Source organism: Nomascus leucogenys, chromosome 21 (assembly GCF_006542625.1).
Source record: "Nomascus leucogenys isolate Asia chromosome 21, Asia_NLE_v1, whole genome shotgun sequence".
NCBI lineage: Eukaryota > Metazoa > Chordata > Mammalia > Primates > Hylobatidae > Nomascus > Nomascus leucogenys.
In genome coordinates this window covers 21,035,342-21,062,036 of record NC_044401.1, presented here as the reverse complement: position 1 = coordinate 21,062,036, position 26,695 = coordinate 21,035,342, and the positions used below count along the sequence as shown (strand labels likewise).

The following is a 26,695-nucleotide window of genomic DNA, read 5'->3' as shown; positions in this document are numbered from 1 at the left end:
CCATCCAATCCAATGTTGGAATAAGTATTTGAATCACAAACATACCCCAATGTTGTGTAGGTCAACCCTGGTCTTATAATCTAATCTCATAGCCTTTTACTGCCTTTTAAACCCAAGCTCTTGACCATGTTTGTTTAGTAAAACAAATGGTAAATGTTAACTAGAAGTGTTCACTGCCATCTTCTCTCACAAGGCTGTCTGATACCAACAACTGTACTAGTTGCTACCTCCAAATTAGATTCAAATGTCATGCTGAAAATTTCCCGTTGGTATTTTGCTTTATATACAGTTTGTAAGTGGAAAGCTTTAACTCTGAACTGGAAACTTCCTAGTGTAAGCATTTGCATCAATTTTGTATTCTTTCAAACTAGGTACATTTGCCAAAGTCATTATTTTCTTTGATACAAAAATAGTCCAGGATGGCTTCTCTGACTAATGTAAATTAAAAGGGAAGATTAGAAATTCACATGCTCCCTAATTTTAAAAATTCTAATTCTAAATCCTAAATGCCAGTTTTAAAAGAAGTAATTATTAATTATTAATGGCCTAAGGAAAATAATGTTAGTGGATTTCTAACAAGCGAAGAAACCCAAAACCAGACCTAATACTGTACTTCAATATTGAACATCTCGTTGATTATCTTCCTCTTCCTTTCTCTTGCCTCATTTGGGCTACTCCAAAGCATGCACTTAAGAGAGGTTAGGAGGAGATGTTTTTAATCTACATTTTCTACTAGAGCCTTTTTTATGGATAAAAAAAAATTGGAAGCTGCTGAGATGAGACATCTGTGTTCTACAATTCCCTGTTTGCTGCTCTCTTCCTCATTATCACAAATAGCAAAGTTAGCTATGATCTGAAAGCATTTTTCCAGTTTAGTTTATATTCATGTTAAGCGACAGCCACATTTGGAGAAAAGCTGACAGCCCTAACTTTTATTTTTTGTATTAATCTCCAAGGATTTAGGCAAGTTCCTAAAGATAAATCCATTTCCCCCTCTCAGGAAGGGCTTGCCTTGAATTACTCACCAAATCCCAGAAATAGCCCATCGTGATTGCTTCCTAGTGTCACCAGATGTTGGTTTCTGCAGACCTTTGCCGGGGACTATCCATCCTAGGCATGACATTTAGCACAAGAACCTTTTTGAGCCTAAGTCAGTTATACTCAGTAATGGCTGGTTGGAGAGAGCTGAGCTCCTGCTAAATACCAGGTCTGGTTAAGGAATAATCTGGGAAGCAGAAAGACTTTGCAACTTCAAAGGAAGGGGTTCACATAATTCATTTCACATTACCATTATGTGGTATTACTATGAAGTAAAAATGTTCTAAATGTCCCAAAAGTATCTGAGTCACCTGCAGGACCAAAATGGAGGAGAGACCACAGCATTGCCTGTCCAGATTACCAGACAACTCTGCCCTGAAGCAGCAGGAGTTACCCGCCCACCGGCTATATTTCACGGCCAGGAGAGTTCACTTTGTCTTTTTCGCAACAGGAATATTCTGCCTTTGTATGGGCATCATCCTTATATTGTCTGCAAGGAGCACTCAGGAAATAGAGGTTTGTCTCATCTTACGATCTGAATGCAGTTTCTGAGAATTTTCAGCTTTGGCACCATACATGAGAATGGTTAGTTTGAGAACACAGCCCCTCAAGAAGGTCTGGATAAGACGGGAACATCCCTGTTTCTGCTGGCAAGCACAGATGGTGACAGAGCCTGTGTAGAGTGGCTTTGTTCATCCCTGCTCCCTCTTGAGGGCAGTTACTCTCATGCCAGTGAGCTCAGACATATTTGTGTACAAGGGATTGACAAAGTTAGAAGCTTTTTTTTTTTTTTTTTCCGAGACAGAGTCTTGCTCTGTCGCCCAGGCTGCAGTGCAGTGGCACAACCTTGGCTCACTGCAACCTCCACCTCCTGGGTTCAAGCAATTCTACTGCCTCAGCCTCCCTAGTAGCTGGGATTACAGGCGCCTGCCACCACACCCGGCTAATTTTTTTGTATTTTTAATAGAGATGGGGTTTCACCATGTTTGCCAGGCTGGTCTTGAACTCCTGACCTCATGATCTGCCCACCTCAGCCTCCCAAAGTGCTGGGATTACAGGCGTGAGCCACCATGCCTGGCTGAAGCTTTTTTTTTTTTTATGCTGGCAGGGAAGAGAGCAAGTGACTAATAGGGGAAGGAGAGTCAAGGCCACATGACTGCCAGAGACCCATGAGTCATATTGATAAAAAAAGCAAAGTGTCCAAGATACAGATCTTCAATATTGCCCCACTTTCAAGCATTGTGTCTTTCCCTTTGCAAATGATCTCCCTCTGAGATCCAGGAAAGACAAAAGCCCAAGTCTTTCTGGCATCTTAAGGATATTTAGCAAAGCTAAGTTCTACTCAGAGTGAGAAAAGCTGATGCTAAGGGCAGACCTCTCAGGCACAAGCCTTTTGCCAACTTAACAAGCTGTTGGAGGATGAGAATCCCCAAAGCTGGTCTAGAGAGGGAAGACAAGAGCTGGTCTAATGTTTGATTGGCCATGCCCATATTCAGTCTAATTCTTAAGTATATGTTTCATCCATACCAACTCCAGGCAGATTTCTGGACATCCCAGACCGCATGAGCTCCACTCTGAAAGAAGTAACCATGGAAAGCTGATCTATTCCCTCTCCCGACATGGCTACTGGCAAAATTAAGATTAAGGCCAAGTCTACCAACATTGGTTTAAAATTTATGAAAGTCAGCTGGGTACGGTGGCTCATGCCTGTAATCCCAGCACTTTGGGAGGCTAAGGCAGGCGAATCACCTGAGGTCAGGAGTTCGAGACCAGCCTGGCCAACATGGTGAAACCCCGTCTCTACTAAAAATACAAAAATTAGCCGGGCATGGTGGCGCATGCCTGTAATTCCAGCTACTCGGGAGGCTGAGGCAGGAGAATCACTTGAACCTGGGAGGCAGAGGTTGCAATGAACAAAGATCGCACCACTGCACTCCAGCCTGGGTGACACAGCGAGACTCCATCTCAAAATAAAATAAAATTTATGAATGTCTGAAGGTGCCTAAGGGTTCTGTTGACTATGCAGATGAGTAAGATGAGGAAGAGTGGATTCGTGCCCTCAATGAGCTGAGAACAGAATAGGTAAAATAGTATGCGGTAAGAACAGAGAGCTTAGCCATGGCTGGCTGTTCACTGCGTCACCACCCCCTTCCTTGCACATTGTCCAGTATGTGATAGGCACACACTTATTGAAAGAATGGACTAGGGCAGATAGTGCGGAACCCAAAGAGGAAAATGTCTTTTCAGGCTCTACTCCTCCTCCCAAAGCACACTGCTCTGTTGCCTCTCTAACATTTTTTCCTCCCCACTTCCAGGTCCCACTGCTTATCTCCCTAGGAATTAAATGACAGCAAGACCTCCAGTGTTATATGTAAACTCCCACCAGGCTCCACCATGTGGCACAGGCAAAATGGCAGGAGGAGATGAATCTTGCCTTGCTGAAGGGGATAGCAGAGGAATGGGCTTACAACGTTGATGTCCATTTCCACAGAGTTCATGCAATTTACTTTTCTACTTTCTTCCTCACCAATCCCTTTCGTTCTGGTTCTTCCTTCCATGTCCTTCTTACTTCCTCCCTTGCAACTCTGCCCCCCGCCCACCCATTGTGGAGTGCAGCCTTCACTAAGAGGTACCCATGCATGAGAAGGTGACCTCATTCCAATACCAACTATTGGTCATGGCCACTCCACAAACAGAATGCTTTTATCTCATGAAATCTATGGGCATTTTCCAACTAACATTGTTTCTTTAGTTGCTTCAGATAGGATTGCTTCTGACACTTCATTTTTATACTCAAAAACCAGTGTTTCATTAAGCAGTGTATCATTGGGTGATAATATACAGTGCACATTCCAGGCCAATGTGATCAGGCACAAACATCATAGAAAAGACTTCTGAGTTAGTCTTTCCTCTTTTCACTCAGCCCTGGGACACAAGGATGTGCTCTCTCTGCAGTTCACTTTAAACAAGAATAATTTCTGCCTCTCCAAAATTCTATGAGGAGCAGACTGTGATCTTTGCTCCATCTCATAGCTATTCATGTACAAGTCCACTCCAGTAGCAAACTGAGGATACTGTCATTGCATAGACAATAGATAAGGGATACTTTTTAGGCAAGAAAGCACCATAGATATCAACTACTCAAAAATTATTTGGTCATGAAATATTTTCTTGAGTACTACATTGATAAAACTCACAAGAGAAATTAACGAAGTAGCATGTATACTACAATGACCTCACAGATCAATTAATTGCTGCATGAAATGATGCTGATGGGCAAAATGTGGGCCCTAGAGGTTAAGCACTTAACTCAAGGTCAGAGATTGGCTGAACTAGAGCCCCAGTTTCCTCAGTCACCATTCAGTATGTTGTCACTCCATTGGGATACAGCCTTGTTCTTTAATGCTTTTTATAAATTGAAATGTAGTCTACAAACAGAAATGGCATAAATATTTTCAAAATAATAGTTCAAGCCTTGCTGTGTATTTAAAGAATGATTTAGCTACATATAAGCATCTAAGTACAATGAAGTGTAGCATTTTCACTAATCTTCAATTTAGTGTTCACACTTCACCTTTGGGCTTCAAAACCCTTAGTAGCTTTACAAGGACGTAAGATTCCTTCTGTCTTCCTCGTTAGTCTTCTCTTCAAAAGAATCCTAACCTCTACTAGCACCTTACCAAGGGGAAAGCCACTCCCTTGCTTCCCTGCTCCTCCGCACTCCCATAATCGTCTAATCACTCCTCAACACAGTGAGAGCAAGCCAGAAGCAGCCCACTGCAGCATCCAGGACAGCCCCAGGGCCCCTGAGATGAACATTCTTGCAGATAAGGCAGCAGTGCAGCCCTGTGCCCACCCGCCTGAGCCTCTCCTCCTTACTCTTCTAGCTGCATCTTCACAGAACTCAGTGCCTCAGCCAGAGCTCACATGAGCCACCCATTTGGGACATACTACCCTTTATTTTCCTTTTTTTAAGGAGTCCATTAAACCATTTTTCACAGAATTTTACTTTTAAAAAACAGAATGCAACAGCATTTTAGAATCAGAATAATTCAACATACGTCAATAATCTTACATTTTGGAAACATTTCTTTTTCTGTTTGGTCATTTTGAATAACTTCCTCTGGATGCCATGTAGAATAATTCACTAGTATAAATATTTTCCATACAATAGAATGGAAAAACAGTGAAGTGACTTCCCCATAAAGTTGATTAGACTCAGGCTGTAAGCCTAGTTCTCATGAGTCATTGACTAATACCTTCCTAGCAACTGACACCTCTTTATGATCGAGGGTAAAGCTTCATCACAACAGGTTATATAAATAGGCAACAGAAACACCGAACTCTGGGCCAGTGGCAAAATGCTGCCAAGTCCCCAGAAGAAAGACTGTGGGAAGGCCCACACCTCCTGAACATCCCCAGAAATACTGGCCCTGCACAGTGGGCTGCCCCATTCGTGTCCTAGACTCCATGCCCCTGACCCAGACAGGCGGAGACTTGGGTGGACTCCAGATTTGAATTTTAAGATATGTACCCATGTAACTTTTTAATTAATCATTTTTTTTCCTTGCCTGACAGATTAATTACACAAGAACATGTGCAAATTGTGCAAAACTTCGAGAAAATGCCTCTAATTTTGACAAGGAATGCACCTGCTCTATTCCCTTTTACCTTTCAGGAAAAATGATGGTAGGTGAAATTCAAAAACTCATTTGACTTTACACTGATCTATTCCTATGTAACACTTGGCAGTAAGTTCACAATTACCATGAAATGCTTTCCAAAACTGAAAATATAAAACATAAAGCAGGATGATGGTGGTGAATCCGAAAGATTGTTGAGTTCATATCCCCTCCCTCCTTTTTGAGTATTATTCTCCTCCTTTGTTTCTAAGTTGCAAGATTCTTTACCTATCCAACTTTGTAACATAAATCTTATCTACCAAACAGGTTTTACTCTAAATATCAGAACAGGGACTGTGTGTGAATTTACATTGAATTTAACCACTCATTTTATTTTTTATTTTATTTTATTTTATTTTTGAGACGGAGTCTTGCTCTGTCGCCCAGGCTGGAGTGCAGTGGCGTGATCTCGGCTCACCACAAGCTCCGCCTCCCGGGTTTGCACCATTCTCCTGCCTCAGCCTCCCGAGTAGCTGGGACTACAGGCGCCCGCCACCACACCTGGCTAATTTTTTTTTGTATTTTTAGTAGAGACGGGATTTCACCATGTTAGCCAAGATGGTCTCAATCTCCTGACCTCGTGATCCGCCCGCCTCAGCCTCCCAAAGTGCTGGGATTACAAGCGTGAGCCACTGCGCCCGGCCTAACCACTCATTTTATAGTGAGAAAATTAATGGGCTAAGAGGTGAAGTAACTCGGCTAAGGTTACATAGTAGGTTGGTATCAGGGATCACACACTTGGGAAAACCTTCCTTGGGTCTCCTGAAGTCATTCTGCATGTGCAATTACCTAATTCCCAAGGAGACAGTCTGGCTGTCCGGCACTGTGAGAATTGCCAAAGAAATATTGAGAAAAGTCCCCATTCATGGGCTGATTTAAGTCTCATGTTAGTCAAGTCCTCTGGGAAGCAGATGCCAAGACAGGGTTAGACATCGGAGAGATTTACTGGGCGAAGCCTCTGAGGGGAAATGGGGAAGGAGCAGGAGGAGGCTGGGAGAGCTCTGACACTTAGAAAGGGGAGGGGAGGAGAGAATGAAGGAGGGAGGGAAGGAGATAAGTGAGGAATATTTTTCAGGAGATGATGAGTCTGGTTTAGAACCAGCTGAATTTGAGGTGGGAGCAGGGCCTTGGGGTAGAATGCTTAGTGGGCAGCTCAAGAGAAGGCCTCCCTGTACCTAGATTCAGCCCATGTAGAGTCACTTACGAAGGGGAAGGATGGGGGACCGGTTCAGTGTGGAGGATGCTGCAGGGGGGAAAAGTGTAGAGTCCAGAAACAGAACAGGACCTTAAAGTACATTTGAGGAGTTGAAGGAAATCAAATTTTTCATTTGATTAAGTCTTGACTAACAAGTAAGACTGTGGAGGTCATGAAAAGGCTCCTCTCAGATCTACTGCAGGGAGTGTAATTGAGGGATATCTCCAGCTGCTGTGCTCTGAAATCACCGTGTGTTTGCACCAAGGTCATGCTTCCACAGCCACCTCAGCCAGTGGCTGAGCACAGCAGGGACATCGAGGTAGGTTCTTTCCTGGGAGTGGGGACTCTTCTGATGGGTGTCTTTGGGGACTTCCTGTCAGCCTTGCTGAAACTTTAAGAATGCATTGCCGTCTTGGCCCTTCCTCCCTCACTCTCTTCACCCTCTCTTGCTGCCCTCCTTCCTTCCTTTCTTCTTTCCTCTCTCCTTTCGTTTTGAGGGCTCAGAAATGCTAAAGTTTTTGGAAAAAAAAGAATCCAAAAGGGCTTCAATTCCCATCGGTCAGTGTCCTCAAAACAGCAAATGAAGTGTTACCAGCTGCTAACCATTCCCTTCAGGCAGAGCCTTCTCATAAAAACCCAACTAAACTACTTAGAGCAATCACAGGGCCTTCAGCTCGGCAGCTACCATGCATGACACATGGGGAACCAGAGCAATGAATCCACGCAAGACTCTGTCTTAAAATAAGCAAAGAAATCCTGCACAAAGTGCCACTGAATTTAAAGAGAAGAAATACCATAAAGTGAATTGTGCCTCCAGGGATCATCAAGAAGATGATCTTGGAGGCCTTGTTCAGCTAAATCTTGGACAAAGAATCACTGAAAAGAGACTATTGAAACACTCCAGTCCCTAGTGTGCTGAGTGTTCTTTGCCTGTTTATTTTGTCATATATGTGAACATATAACTCTGATGAAGTAGAATTCTCTTTTTAGCTTCCAAGAAAATGTATGGTAAATTCCATTCTGTGGATTTCATATTTTCTGTAGTCATGGGTCAACAATAGACGTTCCTGCTTTGGATGAGGAAACGTAATGGGTCCTTCCCACTAAGCCTGGCTTGCTTGCCTTCATGCCAACACTCCCTGTTGACGATAATGCTGCCTGCTTCTTCATCATGGCCCAGCATCTCCCTTTTTCAGTGTTCCAGAAATTATTCTCTTACAAGTGACTGAGCTCTTCAGCCTTTCTTGCATTCTAAAGCTGGCCACATTTACCATGACTTTCCTTCCCTGTTTACCATGGATACCACCTCCCATTTTCCATGCTCATCTTAAAGAAGATGCTCTTTAAGGTCCTTAGGAAATAAGGCCAAAGCCTTTCCAAAATGCTGTTTTTGCACAGGGTAAAAGAATCAATGGACTCAGGGACTTGTAAAGGAATGCTTTTGTACTTCTAGCACTGAATATAGCACCTAACACATGGCAAGCACTTAATAAAACTTAGGCTTTTATATTTTCAGATGCAGGTCTTCATTATTTTGAAGTTATGGAGTGTATTAATTTTAAACAGCTACACCGGACATTTCTATATGTGCTGTTAGTAAAATCTATGAATATGTTAGTTAAATCCATATGGATATTTCCATATGTGCTATTAATAAAACTGTATCAAGTCTGCCTGGAGAATTTCCAGGGCCTTAATATATTACCATAAAGGTGGAACCATGGTGGTAGGTTGTGACTGGGCAGCCTTACTTACATGGCAGCATACATGAAAAACATATCTCTCATGACAACAAGGCTCCTCATGGCTAGGGTGAAAATCACCTTCTTTCTTTTGGATCAGTGAATTATTCCATCTTTTTCTCTATAACAAATAGTTCACCATTTCTTAAGCAAGTATTATGTGCCAGGTACTGCGTTAGATCATAGAGATTAAAAAAACAAAAATTCTAGGCCAGGCACGGTGGCTCACGCCTATAATCCCTGCACTTTGGGAAGCCAAGGCAGGTGGATCACGAGGTCAGGAGATTGAGACCATCTTGGCTAAGACTGTGAAACCCCGTCTCTACTAAAAATACAAAAAATTAGCCGGGCGTGGTGGCGGGCACCTGTAGTCCCAGCTGCTTAGAAGGCTGAGGCAGGAGAACGGCATGAACCCGGGAGGCGGAGCTTGCAGTGAGCCGAGATCGCGCCACTGCACTCCAGCCTGGGCAACAGAGCAAGACTCCATCTCAAAAAAAAAAAAAAAAAAGAAAAAGAAATAAATTACAAAAAAAATTTCTAGAGTGGGACTGCAAGTAGCTTCCAGTCTCATGCTTTCACATGCTCAACGTACACATGCACCTAAATATGCTCAATGGCTTGAATTTTAAATTCTTTTTCACAGATTTGCTGTAAAATCATGTGATTTTTGGTGTCAACCCAACCTCTAGGCAAAGCATTTTTCCTCATATTTCTGGGAAATGACAACATTTATAAAACCAAATTTTATATATTGAAAATATGCTTGATTATAAAAATTTTTCATGGCAAGAATGCAGCAGCCCTTAAAAAAACATGCAAAAATAGTTATTTAGTTATTCCAACAATTCTGTATAGACCAGGTTTTCCCAATGTAAAATTTTTTTTTTGTTTTTGAGACAGGGTCTCACTCTGTCACCCAGGCTAGAATGCAATGCCACGATCATAGCTCACTCTAACTTTGAACTTCTGGGCTCAAAGGATCCTCTCCTCAGCCTCTGGAGTAGCTGGAACTATAGGCGCATGCCACATCAGCCTAATTTTTCTTTTTTTCTTTTTTTGTAGAGACAGGGTTTTGCTACATTGCCCAAGCTGGTCTCAAACTCCTGGCCTCAAGTGATTCTCCTGCCTTGGCCTCCCAAAGCACTGGGATTATAGGCGTGAGCCGCTGTGCCCAGCCCCAAAATTGATTTTTTTTAAATGATTTATTGGGTTTCTATTTCCCATAAATAGGCTTTGAGTTCCTACCAATTTTTTCTGTGCTTTTATTTTAAAACTTCCTGTCCATGTTTATTAATATTCCAGTTAATTTTTCTTACTCTCTTCTTCTTGCTTTTCTCCCACACAGGGTAATGTTTATATGTACTACAAATTGTATGGCTTCTATCAGAACCTGTATCGATATATTCGATCCAGAAGTGATACACAACTGGTGGGCAAAGATGTGAAAGTAAGGCTTGATTTAATCTGGTATAATACTCTTTTTCTTTTTTTAAACCAAGTGGATTTTTCAGTCTAAAAGAGGAGATGGAAAATAAACTAAAATGCTACAAAACAGAAATGCTGATTTCATTCTTGTGTAAATTGAAGGGACTGGGTAGTCAGGATAACTGTTATTAAAAAGTAGCACTTTCCCTCTTCAGAGCAGTGATGTGAATCTTGTCCAACTGAACAGTTATCCTTTCATGCACCATTTTGATAGCAACCTTGAGTAGTTAGTCTCAGCCTGGCTGAGCCTAAGTACCATTGTCCTTCCTATCACTGGGGCCTTCAATCCAGCCTACTTTAAGGAAATTGGGCTCTATTCGATTGAGTAAAAGCCTTTTGCTTTAATCGAATACCTTTTCAAACCTATGATTATACATTTTTACTCTTGGTAGATGACAGTCAGCGTGCTAGCAAAAAAAGCTAGAATGAAATTTTTTCCATAGCGACATTATACTGAAGTGATTTTTAGCAACCACTCTTTTAAAAATGTATTTGGTAGTTGTGTGGATGGATTCCCTGTGATAAGTCATCTAGTCGTAGACTCATGATTTTTGTACTTTTCCGAATGTAATACTTCAATATTGCCGAGGCCCTGAGAGATAGTGTGGAACAAAGTCTCCCCACCTCCACAACCCCATTAGATGGTGATACAAGTGAAAAATAAGTTGTTACTGTTTTAAACCACTAAAATAAAATAAGCTACATGTCAATAAAAAGAGGTTTTAAAAATGTACTTCATTATAGGTTTAGCACATTATATAGCACCGACAGTGAGGTTAAGTTCCTTCTTGCAGACATTTTTGGTATGCTATGTATTATTAATGAGGAAAAAACACAGAGACACACACCCACACACATACATATCTCCAAAACACAAAAATGTCCCAGTCTAAGTGAACCAGAGGCCTAGGAAAACCAGGTAGCAGCCTGTAATCTTAGTCACTGCCAATAAGTCACTGGGGGGTGATTTACATTGCCAGTGTTCTCACTTTTAACATTCTAAGAGAGTTTACCAAAAGCATTTCTGATTGCTGTATCCTCTTGCATCCAGGCTGTTGAGGATTGTGCCCCATTTAAAACGTCCAACAATAAGACCCCCATCGTTCCTTGTGGTGCTATTGCCAACAGCATGTTCAATGGTAGGTGACTTTTCCTATCTCCGTGGTATATACCCTTTCATGAGTGTGTAACAACCTAAATGTCCAGAAATTCACCTCTGAAGCTAAGTGGCAGTTTTTTGTTTTGTTCCATTTTAATTCTGTAAACATCATCTGGACTAAGCCAGAGCACCGACGTACAGTATGTCATTTGCAAATAATTTCTCTCTTGCCAAAAATCTGAAGGAATAGTCAAGGAACATGAGTTAAATGGAGCTTAAGGGTATTTTTCAATAATTGGCTCAATTTTGGCAGGAAAAAGAATGGTCTTGTGATTCCAGCATCCATGGCATGTAGGCGTGTTCAGAGTCTGCAAAATCCCTGATTTATTTGTCAGCTGTGTCTGGTTCTGCATTTCTTCAAAGGGTGGCAAAATTGCTAGACTGCATCTCTAACACAATTTTTAATTTCCTTACAGACACCATAATTCTTTCATACAACATTAATGCATCTGTACAAATTAAAGTGCCAATGTTAGAGAGTGGACTTACGTGGTGGACAGATAAATATGTCAAATTTCAGAATCCAAGTTCCGAGAATCTTGCTGATGAATTTAGAGGTAAGATCCATACAGCAGCTCAATATACGTATCTCTTTTTTTTTTTTTTTTTTTTTTTTTTTTTGAGACGGAGTCTCGCTCTGTCACCCAGGCTGGAGTGCAGTGGCGCGATCTTGGCTCACTGCAAGCTCTGTCTCCCGGGTTCACGCCATTCTCCTGCCTCAGCCTCCTGAGCAGCTGGGACTACAGGCACCTGCCACCACACCTGGCTAATTTTTTGTATTTTTAGTAGAGACCGGGTTTCACCGTGTTAGCCAGGATGGTCTCGATCTCCTGATCTCATGATCCACCCACCTCGGCCTCCCAAACTGCTGGGATTACAGGCGTGAGCCACTGTTCCCGGCCACTTACCTCTTTATAAAAACTTTGTTTCTTACATGTGGGGAAATGTTTATGAATCCTCCTTCTTTGTCTCCTTGTTGACTCCTTTTTGTTCTAACTCTCCCTACCATGAACATCTCCAATGCATACCTATCAAAAACATGAAATGCTTGATGCCCTGGTTTCTTCCAGTTTTCATTAGGGAATAGACAATGGTTTAAGATACTTATTGCTTCAGCTATAATAAGGATGAACATGGAATTTGTTGTCCAAACTGGTACCCTTTAGAGAGTGAAAGGGGCACTTGAATAGCCATATACTTACTTTTTTATTTATCAATCAATAAATTGACATCATATTGATAGACTTATAAAATAATCCAATTAAAAACTATTTTCTTGGGAGGCCAAGACAGGCAGATCGCTTGAGGTCAGGAGTTTGAGACTAGCCTGGCCAAGATTGTGAAACTCTGTCTCTACTAAAAATACAAAAAATTAGCTGGGTGTGGTGGTACGTGCCTGTAGTCCCAGCTACTTGGGAGGATGAGGCTGGAGAATTGCTTGAACCTGAGAGGTGGAGGTTGCAGTAAGCCAAGATTGTGCCACTGCATTCCAGCCTGGGTGACAGAGTGAGACTCCGTCAAAAAAAAAAAAAAAATCAAAAATTAAAATAGCATGTACATTACACCAACTTACAAAAAAACTACTCCAGTTATTATCTAAACATTAAAAGATAACATAAGCTGAGTCCTGGAGGGGGCTTCAAGATGGCTGACTAGATGTATCTGGTACTTGCTTCTTCCACAGACAGGAACCACAGAGAGTGAGTAGGTAATCACTCTTGGAATTTACAAGAGAATACTGGAATTCAACAGAGACGAGATGGGAGGGGTTGCCTCCTTAGAGGAAAGAATTTGGCCAAGGGGCATAAGGCAGAGGGAGAGACCGAGGAGGCAAGTTTTAGAGCAGGAGTGAAAGTTTATTAAAAAGTTTTAGTGCAGGAATGAAAGGAAGTAAAGTACACTTGGAAAAGGGCCAAGCGGGCGACTTGAGAAATCCAAGTGCCCTATTCAGCCTTTGACTTGGGGTTTTATACATTGGTGTGGTTCTGGAATTTGCATCTCTCCTCCCTTGATTTTCCCTTGGGGTGTGCTGTCTGCACGCACAATGGCCTGCCAGCACTTGGGCGGGAAGGGGGAGGCGGGGCACACGACCCGCGTGTTTACTAAAGTTGTGCACATGCTCATTTGAGGCATTTTTTTCCTTACCAGTCAGGTGTTCCTAGAGGAAAGTCATATATCAGTTAAACGCCTCCATTTTGCCTCTTAGTGCATATGCTTGAGCCTCCTCACCCAACACCTGAGATTTTATTGGGAGGCTGACGATCACCAGCTTCAGGTGTTTTCTACTGGGAGCCTGCGGTAACCTGGCGCCAGCTGCAAGCAATTATTATTTTACAGAGACAGTTTAACAACCACCTGACTATCACCTGATGGTCACCTGACATTCCTGGGTTGGGTGCCCCTCCTGCCCTGCTCTTGCCTGCGTAACTACCTACTCTAACAGATGCTCCAAAAGCAAGGAAGGAGGGGAAGAAAGGCGGCCTGTTTGGCCGGGATCAGCTGAAAGTCTGGGGAGGCCCCCTAGTGAGGGAAAAGAGTTAAGTGAGAGATCTCCAGCAGTTCACATTCCCACTGCTGACTCCTACAACCCTAGTCATGGGAGAGCCCCTTGACTCTCATGGGCCATGAGACTAACACAGGGAGCTCCCTGGAAACCGCGTGAAGGCATTACCCCAGAAAGAGAACTCATGCTGGGTCCCACAAACTCCAAAGTCCTAAGCAGCTGCAGCACAGCACCATTTTGAGAGCCCAGCCCATACCAGACTGCATCCTGGGCAGCTGCCTGAGCCTGCTGCCTGGGCGGCAACAGGAGCCACAGGTAGCAATCTGCCCTAGCAGAGGGGCAGCCATGTTTTCAAATGCCTGGACGACAATGAAAAACAGGCCAGGCGCAGTGGCTCACGCCTGTAATCCCAGCACTTTCGGAGGCTGAGGTGGTTGTATCATGAGGTCAGGAGTTCAAGACCAGCCTGGCCAACACAGTGAAACCCCGTCTCTACTAAAAATACAAAAAGTAGCCGGGCATGGTGGCGCATGCATGTAGTCCCAGCTACTTACTCAGGAGGTTGAGGCAGGAGAATCGTTTGAACCTGGGAGGTGGAGGTTGTAGTGAGCTGAGATCGCGCCACTGTACTCCAGCTTGGGCAGAGTGAGACTTCGTCTCAAAAAAAAAAAAAGAAAAAAAACAACAACAACTCTGCCTTCATCACTAGGAAGTCTACAGCCCAACGTGAGCATTCTGCCTATGGCCTTGGGGTCACTCCACCCTGGCCCACCGCAGTCAGCATCTGCATGCACCACTGGGGAGCCTGAGGGCACTCCTCAGCCTGGCTCGAACCCCTGCAATACCTGAGCACATAGTCCAGGAGCCTGGGAACCACACAGCCCAGCCCACCACCAGTGGTGCATGAGCACTCCTCCCAGTATCTGAGGTTAGGCCCACTCAACCTGTTGCTACCACCACAGCTGGCACCCACCCACACATGCCACCTGCACGTCTGGCAACTGGCTTGCCCAACCCATGGTAGCTACCACCAACACCAGCAAGGACCACTGGGGTCCCAGAGCATTGTCCCACCACTGCTACTGCCATTGTCCATACCACATCCACTGCCCAGACACTCAAGAACCCATCAATCCACCTGGCCCACCACTGCCATTCCTGGCACCCGAGCAAGCCATCTGGAGGCCCAAGAAGCAGCCTGCCTGGGCTTCCTAATACTAGTCACAGTGTACATCCTGGGGTCCAAGGACCCCCGTGCTCAGTTCACTGCTGCCATCACTGGGGCCCAAAAACTGGCCTACCTGGTGGTGCCCTAGTCCCCAGCAAAACTTCACCACAGCCTCCACTAACAACCACACTCTGAGCCACAGAAGAAATCACTGACACCATGGATGCTGTTTAAAGCCAAAGAAATCAAACACTGTAACTGCCCAAAGGATTCTTCCCGCCCTTCCGTAAACAAAATTGACTCACTGAGACCGTGTCATTGCAGTAAAGCAAGATTTTAGTTGATCTGAGGCTGGCCACACCACACGGGAAATGGAGTTATTACTCAAATCAATCTCCACGAAGGCTCGGAGGTTAGGAGTTAGACAGTTTGGTGGGCAGGAGGCCCACCTCCTGGTAGGGAGGATAGGGAACATGCTGATTGGCTGGGTCAGAGATAAAATCATAGGGAATCAAAGCTGTCCTCTTGTGCTGAGTCAGTTCCCGGATGAGGGCCACAGGACTGTTTGGCAGGTCCAGGTGCGGCCATCCAGTTGTCAGAAATGCAAAAACCTGAAAAGACATCTCAAAAGGCCAATCTCAGGTTCTACAATAGTGATGTTATCTGCAAGTAACTGGGGAAGTTGCAAACCTTATGACTTCCAAATAATGGCTGGTAATTATTTAGAATTCAAGCCCCTCTCATCCTCCTAACATGGCAGCCTTTCATTAGTTTTGTAAGAACAGTTTAATTTTGAGAAAGGACTATTACCACTCAAACTATAAACTTCTCCCAAAGTTAGCTTGGCCTACACCCAGGAATGAGCTGGGGCAGCCAACCTGTGGGGCTAGAAGCAAGATAGTCAGCCATGTCAGATTTCTCTTACTGTTATAATTTTGCAAAGGAGGTTTCAAAACTATCCTACTGCATGCACCCAGAATCAAAGCCAAAGTGCCCTACCCAACCAACACCATAGACATATCTTTAAAAAAAATCCTCCCTCATAAAAGCAAAATTTAAAAATCGGAAGCTGTGACTGTAATACCAGATGCACAGATATCAACGGAAGGATACAGAAACCATGAAAAAGCAAGGAAATGGGATACCTCCAAGGAAACACAATAATTCTCCAGCAACAGCTCCCAATCAAAAAGAAATCTGTTCAGGAGTATGTTAATTTCCATGTATTTGTACAGTTTCAAGAGTTCCTCTTGGAACTGATTTCTAGTTTTATTCCACTGTGGTCTAGGAAGATACTTAGTATGATTTCAGTTTTTTAAAATTTATTGAGATTTGTTGTGTGGAAGAGATAAATACAATTGATAAACCACTAGCTGGACTAACCAAGAAAAGAAGAGAGATGCTTCAAATAAGCAAAATCAGAAATGAAAAAGGAGATATTACAACTGATACCACAAAAAAACAAAAGATCATCTGAGACTACTATGAACAGCTAACAAACTTTTATGCTAACAAACTGGAAAATCTAGAGGAAACGAATTCCTGGAAACATACAACCTTGTTTGAACTAAGTTTCAATAAAGATTCAGACTTGTTCAAGTTTGAACTAAGTTTGAATTAGGAAGAAACAGAAAACCTGAGCAGACAAATAATGAGTAGCAAGACTGAGTCAGTAATAAAAAAATCTTCCAACAAAGAAAAGGCCAGGATCGGATGGATTTCCTGCAATATCCTACCAAATGTATAAAGAATAACTAATACTAATCCTCCTCAAACTATTCCAAAAAATCGAAGATGAGGGAACTTTCTCTAACTCTCTAATTCTGCAAGACTAGCATTATTATCCTGATACCAAAACCAGACAAGGACACAACAAAAAAAATGGAAACTATCGGCCAATATCCTTGATGAACATAGATGCAAAAATCCTCAACAAAATACTAGCAAATCAAATCCAGTGGCACATCAAAAAAAAAAATGCACCATGTTCATTACACATTCTATGCATGTAACAAAATTTCACATGCACCTCATAAATATGTACAAATATATCAAAAACAAATAAATAAAATGTAAATCTTTTTATTTTTATTTTTAGTTACCAGTTCTTACACAGAAAAAGGTGAGTTTTTAAGCATTTAAAAAATAAATCTAAAAAAGGGATAACAATCAGAATAATTATTCTTCATACATACTCACATGCTTTAATGAGTTTCTTGGCCATATCTGTCTTAATTACGTACTTGTGTATTTTTCTAATGAATTTATTTATGTTTTTTACCAAGGCCTTGTTAATTTTTTCACAGAATTGTAAGCTTTTTTTTTTTTTTTTTTTTTGAGACAGGGTCTCACTTTGTTGCCCAGGCTGCAGTGCAGTGGCTCAATGACAGCTCACTGCAGCCTTGACCTCCTAAGCTCAAGCTATCCTCCCACTTAGCAGCCACCCCAAGTAGCAGGGACTACAGGAGAATGCCACCATACCCAGCTAATTTTTTTTTTTTTTTCCAGACAGAGTGTTGCTCTGTCACCCAGGCTGGAGTGCAGTGGCAGGATCTTGGCTCACTGCAACCTCCTCCTCCCGGGTTCAAGCAATTCTCCTGTCTCAGCCTCCTAAGTAGCTGGGAGTACAGGCGCATGCCACCACACCCAGCTAATTTTTGTATTTTTAGTAAAGACAAGGTTTCACCATATTGGTCAGGCTGGTCTCGAACACCTGACCTCAGGTGATCCACCCACCTCCACCTCCCAAAGTGCTAGGATTACAGGCGTGAGCCACCGCGCCCAGCCCCCACCCGGCTAATTTTTTAATTGTTTGTAGAGACAGGGTCTCACTATGTTGCCAAGGCTAGTCTTGAACTCCTGGCCTCAAATAATGCTCCTGAGACAAGGATTTGAATGTAATAAATAAATAAATAAGCAATCCTCCTGCCTCAGCCTCTCAAAGTGCTGGGATGACAGTCATGAGCCGCCATGCCTGGCCTGTAATCTTTTTTAAAGTCTCATTTTATGGTTAATCAATTGGAAATTGTATACATCTTTAGCTGACTCTTTTCCTTTGACCCTAACTTCATTTATTGAGAAAATATTCTATAGTGCTGAGGTATCTATTATGCTTACAGCCAATTTTACTAAATGGAGGATATTCTAAATTGTAATTTTTTTATTGAAATATGTTACTATTTTAACCCAAATATTGACATAAGCACTGTCTTTTTGACTTCACGTAAGTTTTTTTTCTCATTTTGGTTCTTTGGAGCACACCATGAAATTTAGATAAAATCCTACACCTTCTCAATATAATATCATTCTGGCACAGAAAATGTTGTCCAATTGGAAGTACAGCCAAGTGCAGTGGCTCGCATCTGTAATCCCAACACTTTGGGAGGCAAAGGCAGGAAGATTGCTTGAAGCCAGAAGTTTGATACTGGCCTGGGAAACATTGTAAGATCCTGTTTCTATAAAAACAATAAATAAATAAGAGCACTATCAAAAGAGTCTTCACATATGTCGAGATACTCCAAAGCATAATTACAGAATTTTAAAATCAAATCTTATACATACTGTGAACTCCCATTATGTAATGTATTCAATTATTCCCTTGCTCTTATATGGGTAAATTTCAATGTCTTCTTGTTTGCAAGTGTGGTTTTCAATAATTACAATTCTCTAAATCTTCTAAAACTAGAGTTTTTGGTATTCCATATTTCAGATACTTTGTTTAAAGATTTTCAACTATTTTGAACAAAATGCAACCAAAGTTAGAGGGCTTATTTACAGAAAAATTTCAGGATTGTGGTAGGACAGATGGCTTGATATAGAAAAAAGTTATTTACAGGCTCAAACCCTTCTAAAATTCTGTCTGGTTGATGATGCCCAACAAAGAGAGACCACACATACTACCGCATTGAAGTATTTGTTTAATTTAACATGTGTCATTATAAAAATTTTGCAATGGAAAATTCAGTTTTTTGGCCGGATGTGGTGGCTTGTGCCTGTAATCCCAGCACTTTGGGAGGCCGAGGGGGGCAGATCACAAAGTCAGGAGTTCAAGACCAGCCTGGCCAACATGGTGAAACCCTGTCTCTACCAAAACTACAAAAATTAGCCGGGCGTGGTGCTGGGTGCCTGTAATCCCAGTTACTTGGGAGGCTGAGGCAGGAGAATCGCTTGAACCTGAGAGGCAGAGATTGCAGTGAGCCGAGATCACGCCACTGCACTCCAGCCTGGGTGACGGAGTGAGACTCCATTTAAAAAAAAAAAGAAAAAAAAGAAAATTCAGTTTTTCTAACTGTTAATATATAGTAATACTTGAATTTGTACAACTACAGCTCTTCATTTGATTAACAAAATATTGTAGCTTGTTTAGATACAATTGTGAATTATGTATGTACCACGACTAATTCTAAGTATATTTCTTCTCTGTCAATTTCTCAATTTACTAAGAGCATTATCTTTACTCTGATTTTGTGCTCCACCAAATTTGCAGTTATCACTACAGAACCAAACAATTTAAACCTGATTGTTGAATTTTGTTTAGGGGGTTTTTGGTTTTTGGGTTTTTTTTTTTTTTAGACACAGTCTCTGTGTGTTGCCCAGGCTAGAGTGCAGTGGCACAATCTTGGCTCACTGCAACCTCCACCTCCCTGGCTCAAGCTATTCTCCCACCTCAGCCTCCTGAGTAGTTGGGACTCCAGGTGCGTGCCACCACACCAGCTAACTTTTTTGGGTTTTTTTTTTTTTTTTTTTGTAGTGATCGGGTTTCACCATATTGCCCAGCCTGGTATCAAACTCTTGGGCTCAAGTGGCCCACCCTCCTTGGCCTCCCAAAATGCCAGGATTATAGGCATGAGCCACTGCACTTGGCCGATTGTTGAATTTTGTAACTGAACTTACAGTAATGTTTATAATGTCAGAGTTTTCATTGTCAAAGATTGAACTTCTAAAAGGTTTGCTTTGATTTCATGAAGAATCAAACCGACAAAAATCAAATCATTATTATAATTAACCTATTTGATTTTTCTGTTTAAAGTATCTGAATACATTCATATAAAATTGACCTCATGTAACTATTTACAAATTATTTTTGCACTAAGCCAACACATTAAAAGCTGCTCTTTGATTACAAAAAAAGAAAACAACAACAACCTGTAGCTAGGCACAGCTGTGCACACCTGTAATCTCAGCTCTTGAGAGGGAGGCTGAGGAGGAGGGTCGTTTGAGCCCAGGAGTTCCGGTCCAGCCTGAGCAACATGGCAACAACCCGGCTCTAAACAAACAAACAAAACAAAACAACATGTAATAAAAAAGCGAAACTAGAAGGATATTCATTTGATTTAAATGAAAAGTCATGCTCACATGATATACAAGTGGACCTTCTGTAGATTGCTGTCTTTGGACATAATCTTTTTTTTTTTTTTTTTTTTTGAGACAGAGTCTTGCTCTTTTGCCCAGGCTGGAGTGCAGTGGCGGGATCTCGGCTCACTGCAAGCTCCGCCTCCCGGGTTCATGCCATCCTTCTGCCTCAGCCTCCCCAGTAGCTGGGACTACAGGCGCCCGCCACAGCGCCCGGCTAATTTTTTTGTATTTTTTAGTAGTGACGGGGTTTCACCATGTTAGCCAGGATGGTCTCAATCTCCTGACCTCGTGATCCAACCGCCTCGGCCTCCCAAAGTGCTGGGATTACAGGCGTGAGCCACCATGCCCGGCCTGTCTTTGGACATAATCTTTAAAAAATAAGCATAAACTTTTGAAGTAGATTACAGTGTTCTTCAGCAGATGTATATCTTTTGATTTTCACATGGTCATTTGAGACCACCATGGTACCCATGGTGGGGGGTAAACATCAACCAACATTGCAAGTATAACATTCAATCATCTTAAAAAACTGTACTGAACTTTACATGAAATATGCGTTTTCCATTTTTTAGCTCTTCACAGCTAAAATGAATTATTAGCAAATAGGAAACTGATACCAAACAATACAATAGTTATATAATCATACCATATAAGTAATAAGGACAGGTGTGACGGCTCACGCCTGTAATCCTAGCACTTTGGAAGGCCAAGGCGGGTGGATCACCTGAGGTCAGGAGTTCGAGACCAGCCTGGCCAACATGGTGAAACCCCATCTCTACTAAAAATACAAAAATTAGCCAGGCTTGGTGGCAGGCACCTATAATCCCAACTACTCAGGAGGCTGAGGCAGGAGAATCACTTGAACCTGGAGAGCGGAGGTTGGAGTGAGCCAACTTCACTTCAGTGTGGGCGAAAGAGCAAAACTCCATCTCACAATAAATAAATATAAAATAAAAGTAACAAAACCACTGTTGCAAGAGAGTTCAAACTACTCTCAGCAGGACTGCTCAGCATCTAGTTCCCACACACGCATCATGTACCCATAACCTAACCCATAATTTTCCACGTTTCTCACTGACCCCATTGATTTGCAGCCTGGCAGCTTCGCACATCTCACGGGCTAACACAGAAAGAAACTATTGCCTAACTGGCTGGAATGCTTAACAGCTTGCATGGGTTACAGGGATATGTTTTATTATGTTTTGATGGGAAGGGTCTCTGGTTGACTTTCATATATAATCATATGTAAAAGTAAGCATTCCATTCACTGCACATGGACATCTCATACACTACTAGCTAAGATCATGGCTGGATGCTGGAAGGATGAAATTATATGTACCTTGTGTGGGATACAAGCTAAATCAGATGAGATAATGAACAACAGACACAAACTGGGACTGCACTAGGCAAACTGATATATATGGTTACTGTATCTATAATTGAATTACTGTTTTCAAAAGGGACTTGGCAACATTCTGTAGCATTTTCTTACCACATAACCATAGGCCTATACACAAAGGGCCCTTAGCTTTCTCTCATCTCCTGCCGCACTTTGTTCTTACCTCTATTGTTAAGAGTTACATTATACTCTAATTATCTGTTTATATACCTGTCATGCCCACAGCCTGTAAATCCTTGAAGAAAGAGATTGGGTCTTTTGCAGTTTTGTAAAAGATATGTTTAGGAACACAGATTCAGGGCATCTTGAATCTATGCTCCCAAGAAAAAAATAATTTTTATTAAAAAAAAAGAAATGCTTATAGATAAATAAATGGATCAATACAAATGACCCAAATGAACTTAGAAAATGAAGTTGATGTCTCTTAGACCATACTTTTCATACTCTCCGAAGACATGGGATGGGGTAGAAGTAGGAGTTGGTAGGGGAGGACATGCTTGAACCTGCATTTTTAACAAGCCCCCTGGGTGATTCTGATGTCAGTGGCTCATAGGACACACTGCCTTCAGTCACGAGCTCAGGCCAAAGTAGAGAGAAGGTGAAGACCACAGTGCAGGCACCAAAGACAATTTCAATTTTGATCAAAATTCTTCTAGCATCAGCGATTGAGGTCTTGGGAAGAGCCCAATTAAGTGGGCTCTACAATATTTGCAGAAGATGCTGCAGCAGAGGATTATTTCCCAAGGGAATATAAGTGTACAAACATATGTCAGCAGATTAACCCAACCACACTCCACATATACTTTTACAAGCACCACAGCCCATGCTTAGAAAACAGGTCTGGGTTTCTTTCAGGAGAACATAGTTTAGTCAGTAGTCAGAGTTGAGAAAGAGTGACTCTCTATTTAGCATTCTAGCATCCTACAAATAGTGGATGGCTTTACAAAACTGGCTTTATGGAAGTAAAAATTTCATTAAGCAATTTACTCTTTCTGACTAGCTCTTTACAGTTCTGTATGGTTTTTGTCATCAGATTTAACTGGAATCTTTCATCCCTTTATCAAGCATTTATTTAATACCACTATGGGCCAGGCACTAGACTCAATGCTAATGAAAACACAGATGAGGATGACACTGTTTTCAAGAGTCTCCTATAGAGTGGGAGAGACAAACATGCTTCCTGTTGTAAAGTGGGAAGTGTGAGAATGACAGTAAACTCAACGGGCTCATCTCCAGGAACCGCCCTCCACCCTGTGCTTCCAACATTTCTGCGGCTCCCAAACCTACCAGGCTTCCTGACTTGAGAACAGGCTCACAATGCCTCTGCTTTCCACCTCCTCCCACTTACCAATTTCTCCTCTCTCCTTCCAGCTTTAGCTCTTAGATGCAGTGCTGCAGTGAACATCTGTGTAACCCAATCTTCATGCCATGATTATTTCCTTAGAATATATCCCTAGAAATAGAATTTCTGGGCCAAAATGTATGCAAAATACGAAAGCATTCAACGCATGTTCCTAGATTGCCGAAGAAGTTAACATTCCTATCTGCACTATACAAGAGTTCTCATTTCGGCCGGGCGCGGTGGCTCACGCTTGTAATCCCAGCACTTTGGGAGGCCGAGGCGGGCGGATCACGAGGTCAGGAGATCAAGACCACGGTGAAACCCCGTCTCTACTAAAAATACAAAAAATTGGCCGGGCGTGGTGGCGGGCGCCTGTAGTCCCAGCTACTCGGAGAGGCTGAGGCAGGAGAATGGCGTGAACCCGGGAGGCGGAGCTTGCAGTGAGCCGAGATCGCGCCACTGCACTCCAGCGTGGGTGACAGAGCGAGACCCCTTCTCAAAAAAAAAAAAAAAAAAAAGAGTTCTCGTTTCTACCGCCTCATCAATGGTTGTCATTTTTTCCTTGTTAAATATTAACCAATTTTTAGATGAAAATGGTATCTTGGTTTAATTTGCAATCCTTAGATTACTAGTAAAATTAAATAAAATAAAGATATTTCCCAATAAAAGTTTTAAAAAGATATTTCCTATGTTTATCACTGAATGCAACCACCAAGATCATTTTGTTCTATTTTTTTTTTTTTTTTTTTGTATTTTTAGTAGAGACGGGGTTTCACCGTGTTAGCCAGGATGGTCTCGATCTTCTGACCTTGTGATCCGCCCGCCTCGGCCTCCCAAAGTGCTGGGATTACAAGCTTGAGCCACCGCGCCCGGCCTTGTTCTATTTTTTTAACGCTTTATATGCATTGAATGTAGTTGAAGACACAGTATGCATATAATTTGATAGTCTGCTCTTTTTTTTTTTTCTTCTTTTTTGAGATGGAGTCTTACTCACTCTATCGCCCAGGCTGGAATGCAATGGTGTGATCTTGACTCACTGCTACCTTCACCTCCCAGGTTCAAGCAATTCTCCTGCCTCACCCTCCCAAGTAGCTGGGATTACAGGAGTGCACCACCATGCCCAGCTAATTTTTGTATTTTTAGTAGAAACAGGTTTCACCATGTTGGCCAGGCTGGTCTTGAACTCCTGACCTCAAGTGATCCACCCACCTGGGCCTCCCAAAGTGTTGGGACTACAGGCGTGAGCCACCACACCCAGCCAATATTCTGCTCTTTATTAACTTAATGAAAATATCATGATCATTTCCTTAGAATCTTTAAAGCCAGTATTTTTCATGGTTGCACACTCAGGTAGCTAACACACACATACACACTTTTTTAAAAAGTATAATTTATATTTCTATTTCTTCAAGAATGCAGAAGTTCTTTCATTCTCTACATTCTAAAGAAAACTGAAGAGGATAGATGATTTTTTTCTCTATCATATCCCTTATTTTCTTCCCACAGGAACCACAAAGCCCCCAAACTGGCCCAAGCCTATCTATGACTTGGATAAAAAGGATCCGAGAAACAATGGCTTCCTCAATGATGACTTCATTGTGTGGATGCGGGCAGCTGCCTTTCCCACTTTCAAAAAACTGTATGGTCGACTCAATCGAACACACCATTTTATAGAAGGCTTGCCTGCTGGTAATTATAGTTTCAACATAACCTATAGTATCCTTTTATACCACTTTTCTTTCTGGAGATGAAAGAAAACCTGGCTGCTGGTTGTTGAGTTATTTCATTCTATACTGTTCTATTTTCCAATCAAATCTGTATACAAAAAAAGAAAAGTGTAAGGGAGGATAAAATTCTCCTATTCCCTCCCAGAGGCTCCAGCTGGGACTGACAGATTAATAACAGAAAAGCATATGAATTTTATGCCTTTAAATGTACATGTGAGCCCTTACAAGAAAAATGGAGACTAAAAAAGAAGTGCCTACGTCTAAGTGCTCATATACTAGGTTGAACAAAGAATGGCAATTGTAGAAATGTAACTAGGAAGATAAAGGTTAGTTTAGCAAGGGTTTTTGTTTGTTTGTTTTTGTTTTTTGTTTTTTGTATAGATTTCTTTCAGTCTCGACTCTCTGTCTGGGAGGCCGAGGCAGGCGGATCATGAGGTCAGGAGTTCGAGACCAGCCTGACTAACATGGTGAAACCACGTCTCTACTGAAATTACAAAAAAAATTAGCCAGGCATGGTGGCGCATACCTGTTATCCCAGCTACTCAGGAGGGTGAGGCAGGAGAATCACTTGAACCCGGGAGGCGGAGGTTGCAGTGAGCCGAGATCGCGCCACTGCACTCTAGCCTGGGCAACAGAGTGAGACTCCGTCTCAAAAAAAAGAGAAAAAAGAAAGAAAGAAAGATTAAATAACACTGGGCCTAGACATCTGTTAAAAAAAACTGTGAGGAGAAGCATGCCAGATAGGATGGGAGGAGATGGAAGACTATGAAAATAGAGAGGAGTTTGATAAGTAAATATAGACTAAGAATTACTAAAACTGAGACTATAGAACCTTTTATTCTAGGGAAAAGTATCATAGACCACAGGAGCTGTGGACTCAAGGGACAGGTCCAGTTCATCCAAATCCACACGAGGTGTGCAACAGGCTCTGCACTGAAGACGCCGTGTTCCCCCCTCCCTTAGGCACAAAGCCAGCATGTGGGAATTAGTGCCCTAATGATTAGGGATATATGGTTCAACTTAGGAGACACATGCTTATTTTTACTTTTATTTACATTTTGAGACAGGGTCTTGCTCTGCTTGCTCTGTTGCCCAGGCTGGAGTACGGTGGCGCAGTCACATCTCATTGCAGTCTTGACCTCCTGGATTCAGGTGATCTTCCCACCTCAGTCTCTCAAGTAGCTTGGACTGCAGGCACTCACCACCATGCCCAGCTAATTCTCTCTCTCTCTTTTTTTTTTTTTTTTTTTCAGAGATGGGGTCTCCCTTGTTGCCCAGGCTGACACATGCTTAAATATAAAAGTCTGAATTTTTTCACTTAATGTAAAAATACAAATGTAGTTCTTGATTTGAAAACAAACAGGATTTAACTTTAGCATGGCACCAAACACTACCTTTAAGAAATTATATATTTAAATGCAATTTACACTAGCTCTTGTCTTTAGATTTAATTTTAAAGTCTCCTCCTGATTCTCCCTGAGGTAGCATTCTCTGCAGGCAGAATCATTAAAGGCCTTTTACACGACTTTGAAATTGCAGCCCAGTTAGCACCGCTGTGTTCATCCTCCCAAGGCTCCTGGCTAGTTGGGTTCAATGGGACCCCCAATGGGCCAATTTTAACACAAAATTGTCCACCTCCTTAGTTTCTTTACTTTTCAGGGAGGCTGAATAAGAAATTCTTGAGGCGAAGGGAATGACGGCATGTGCTCCAGTTCCCTGCTCCAACTTTTCTTCTTTTCCATCCTAGAACAGGTATGTGGACATCTCCATTCTGACAGGGAAGTGGGAGCATTTCTCAGTCAGAAAGGCCCCCACTGATGAGACACCGTCTCTGCCTCTCAGCTTTTTGTCTCCTTTTGTTTACTGACCAGGAGGAGGTATGACTTCAGTTAGTTCCTTT

The 26,695-nt window shown here is 42.2% G+C and overlaps 1 protein-coding gene and 1 long non-coding RNA gene across 2 annotated transcripts in view; one reads left to right on the top strand and one right to left on the bottom strand.

Moving 5' to 3' along the window:
• The window catches only part of LOC115832142, a 115,125-nt gene that overhangs the window by 40,453 nt on the left and 47,977 nt on the right, over positions 1–26,695 (bottom strand). The gene's annotated exons all lie outside the window — the stretch shown is intronic.
• On the top strand, positions 1,363–24,819 carry LOC100587250 (cell cycle control protein 50C). Its single transcript, XM_030801923.1, has 6 exons — positions 1,363–1,554; positions 5,617–5,727; positions 10,003–10,104; positions 11,194–11,281; positions 11,718–11,858; positions 24,575–24,819. Exons 1-6 carry the CDS (start codon positions 1,363–1,365, stop codon positions 24,817–24,819), a joined length of 879 nt encoding a protein of 292 aa, XP_030657783.1.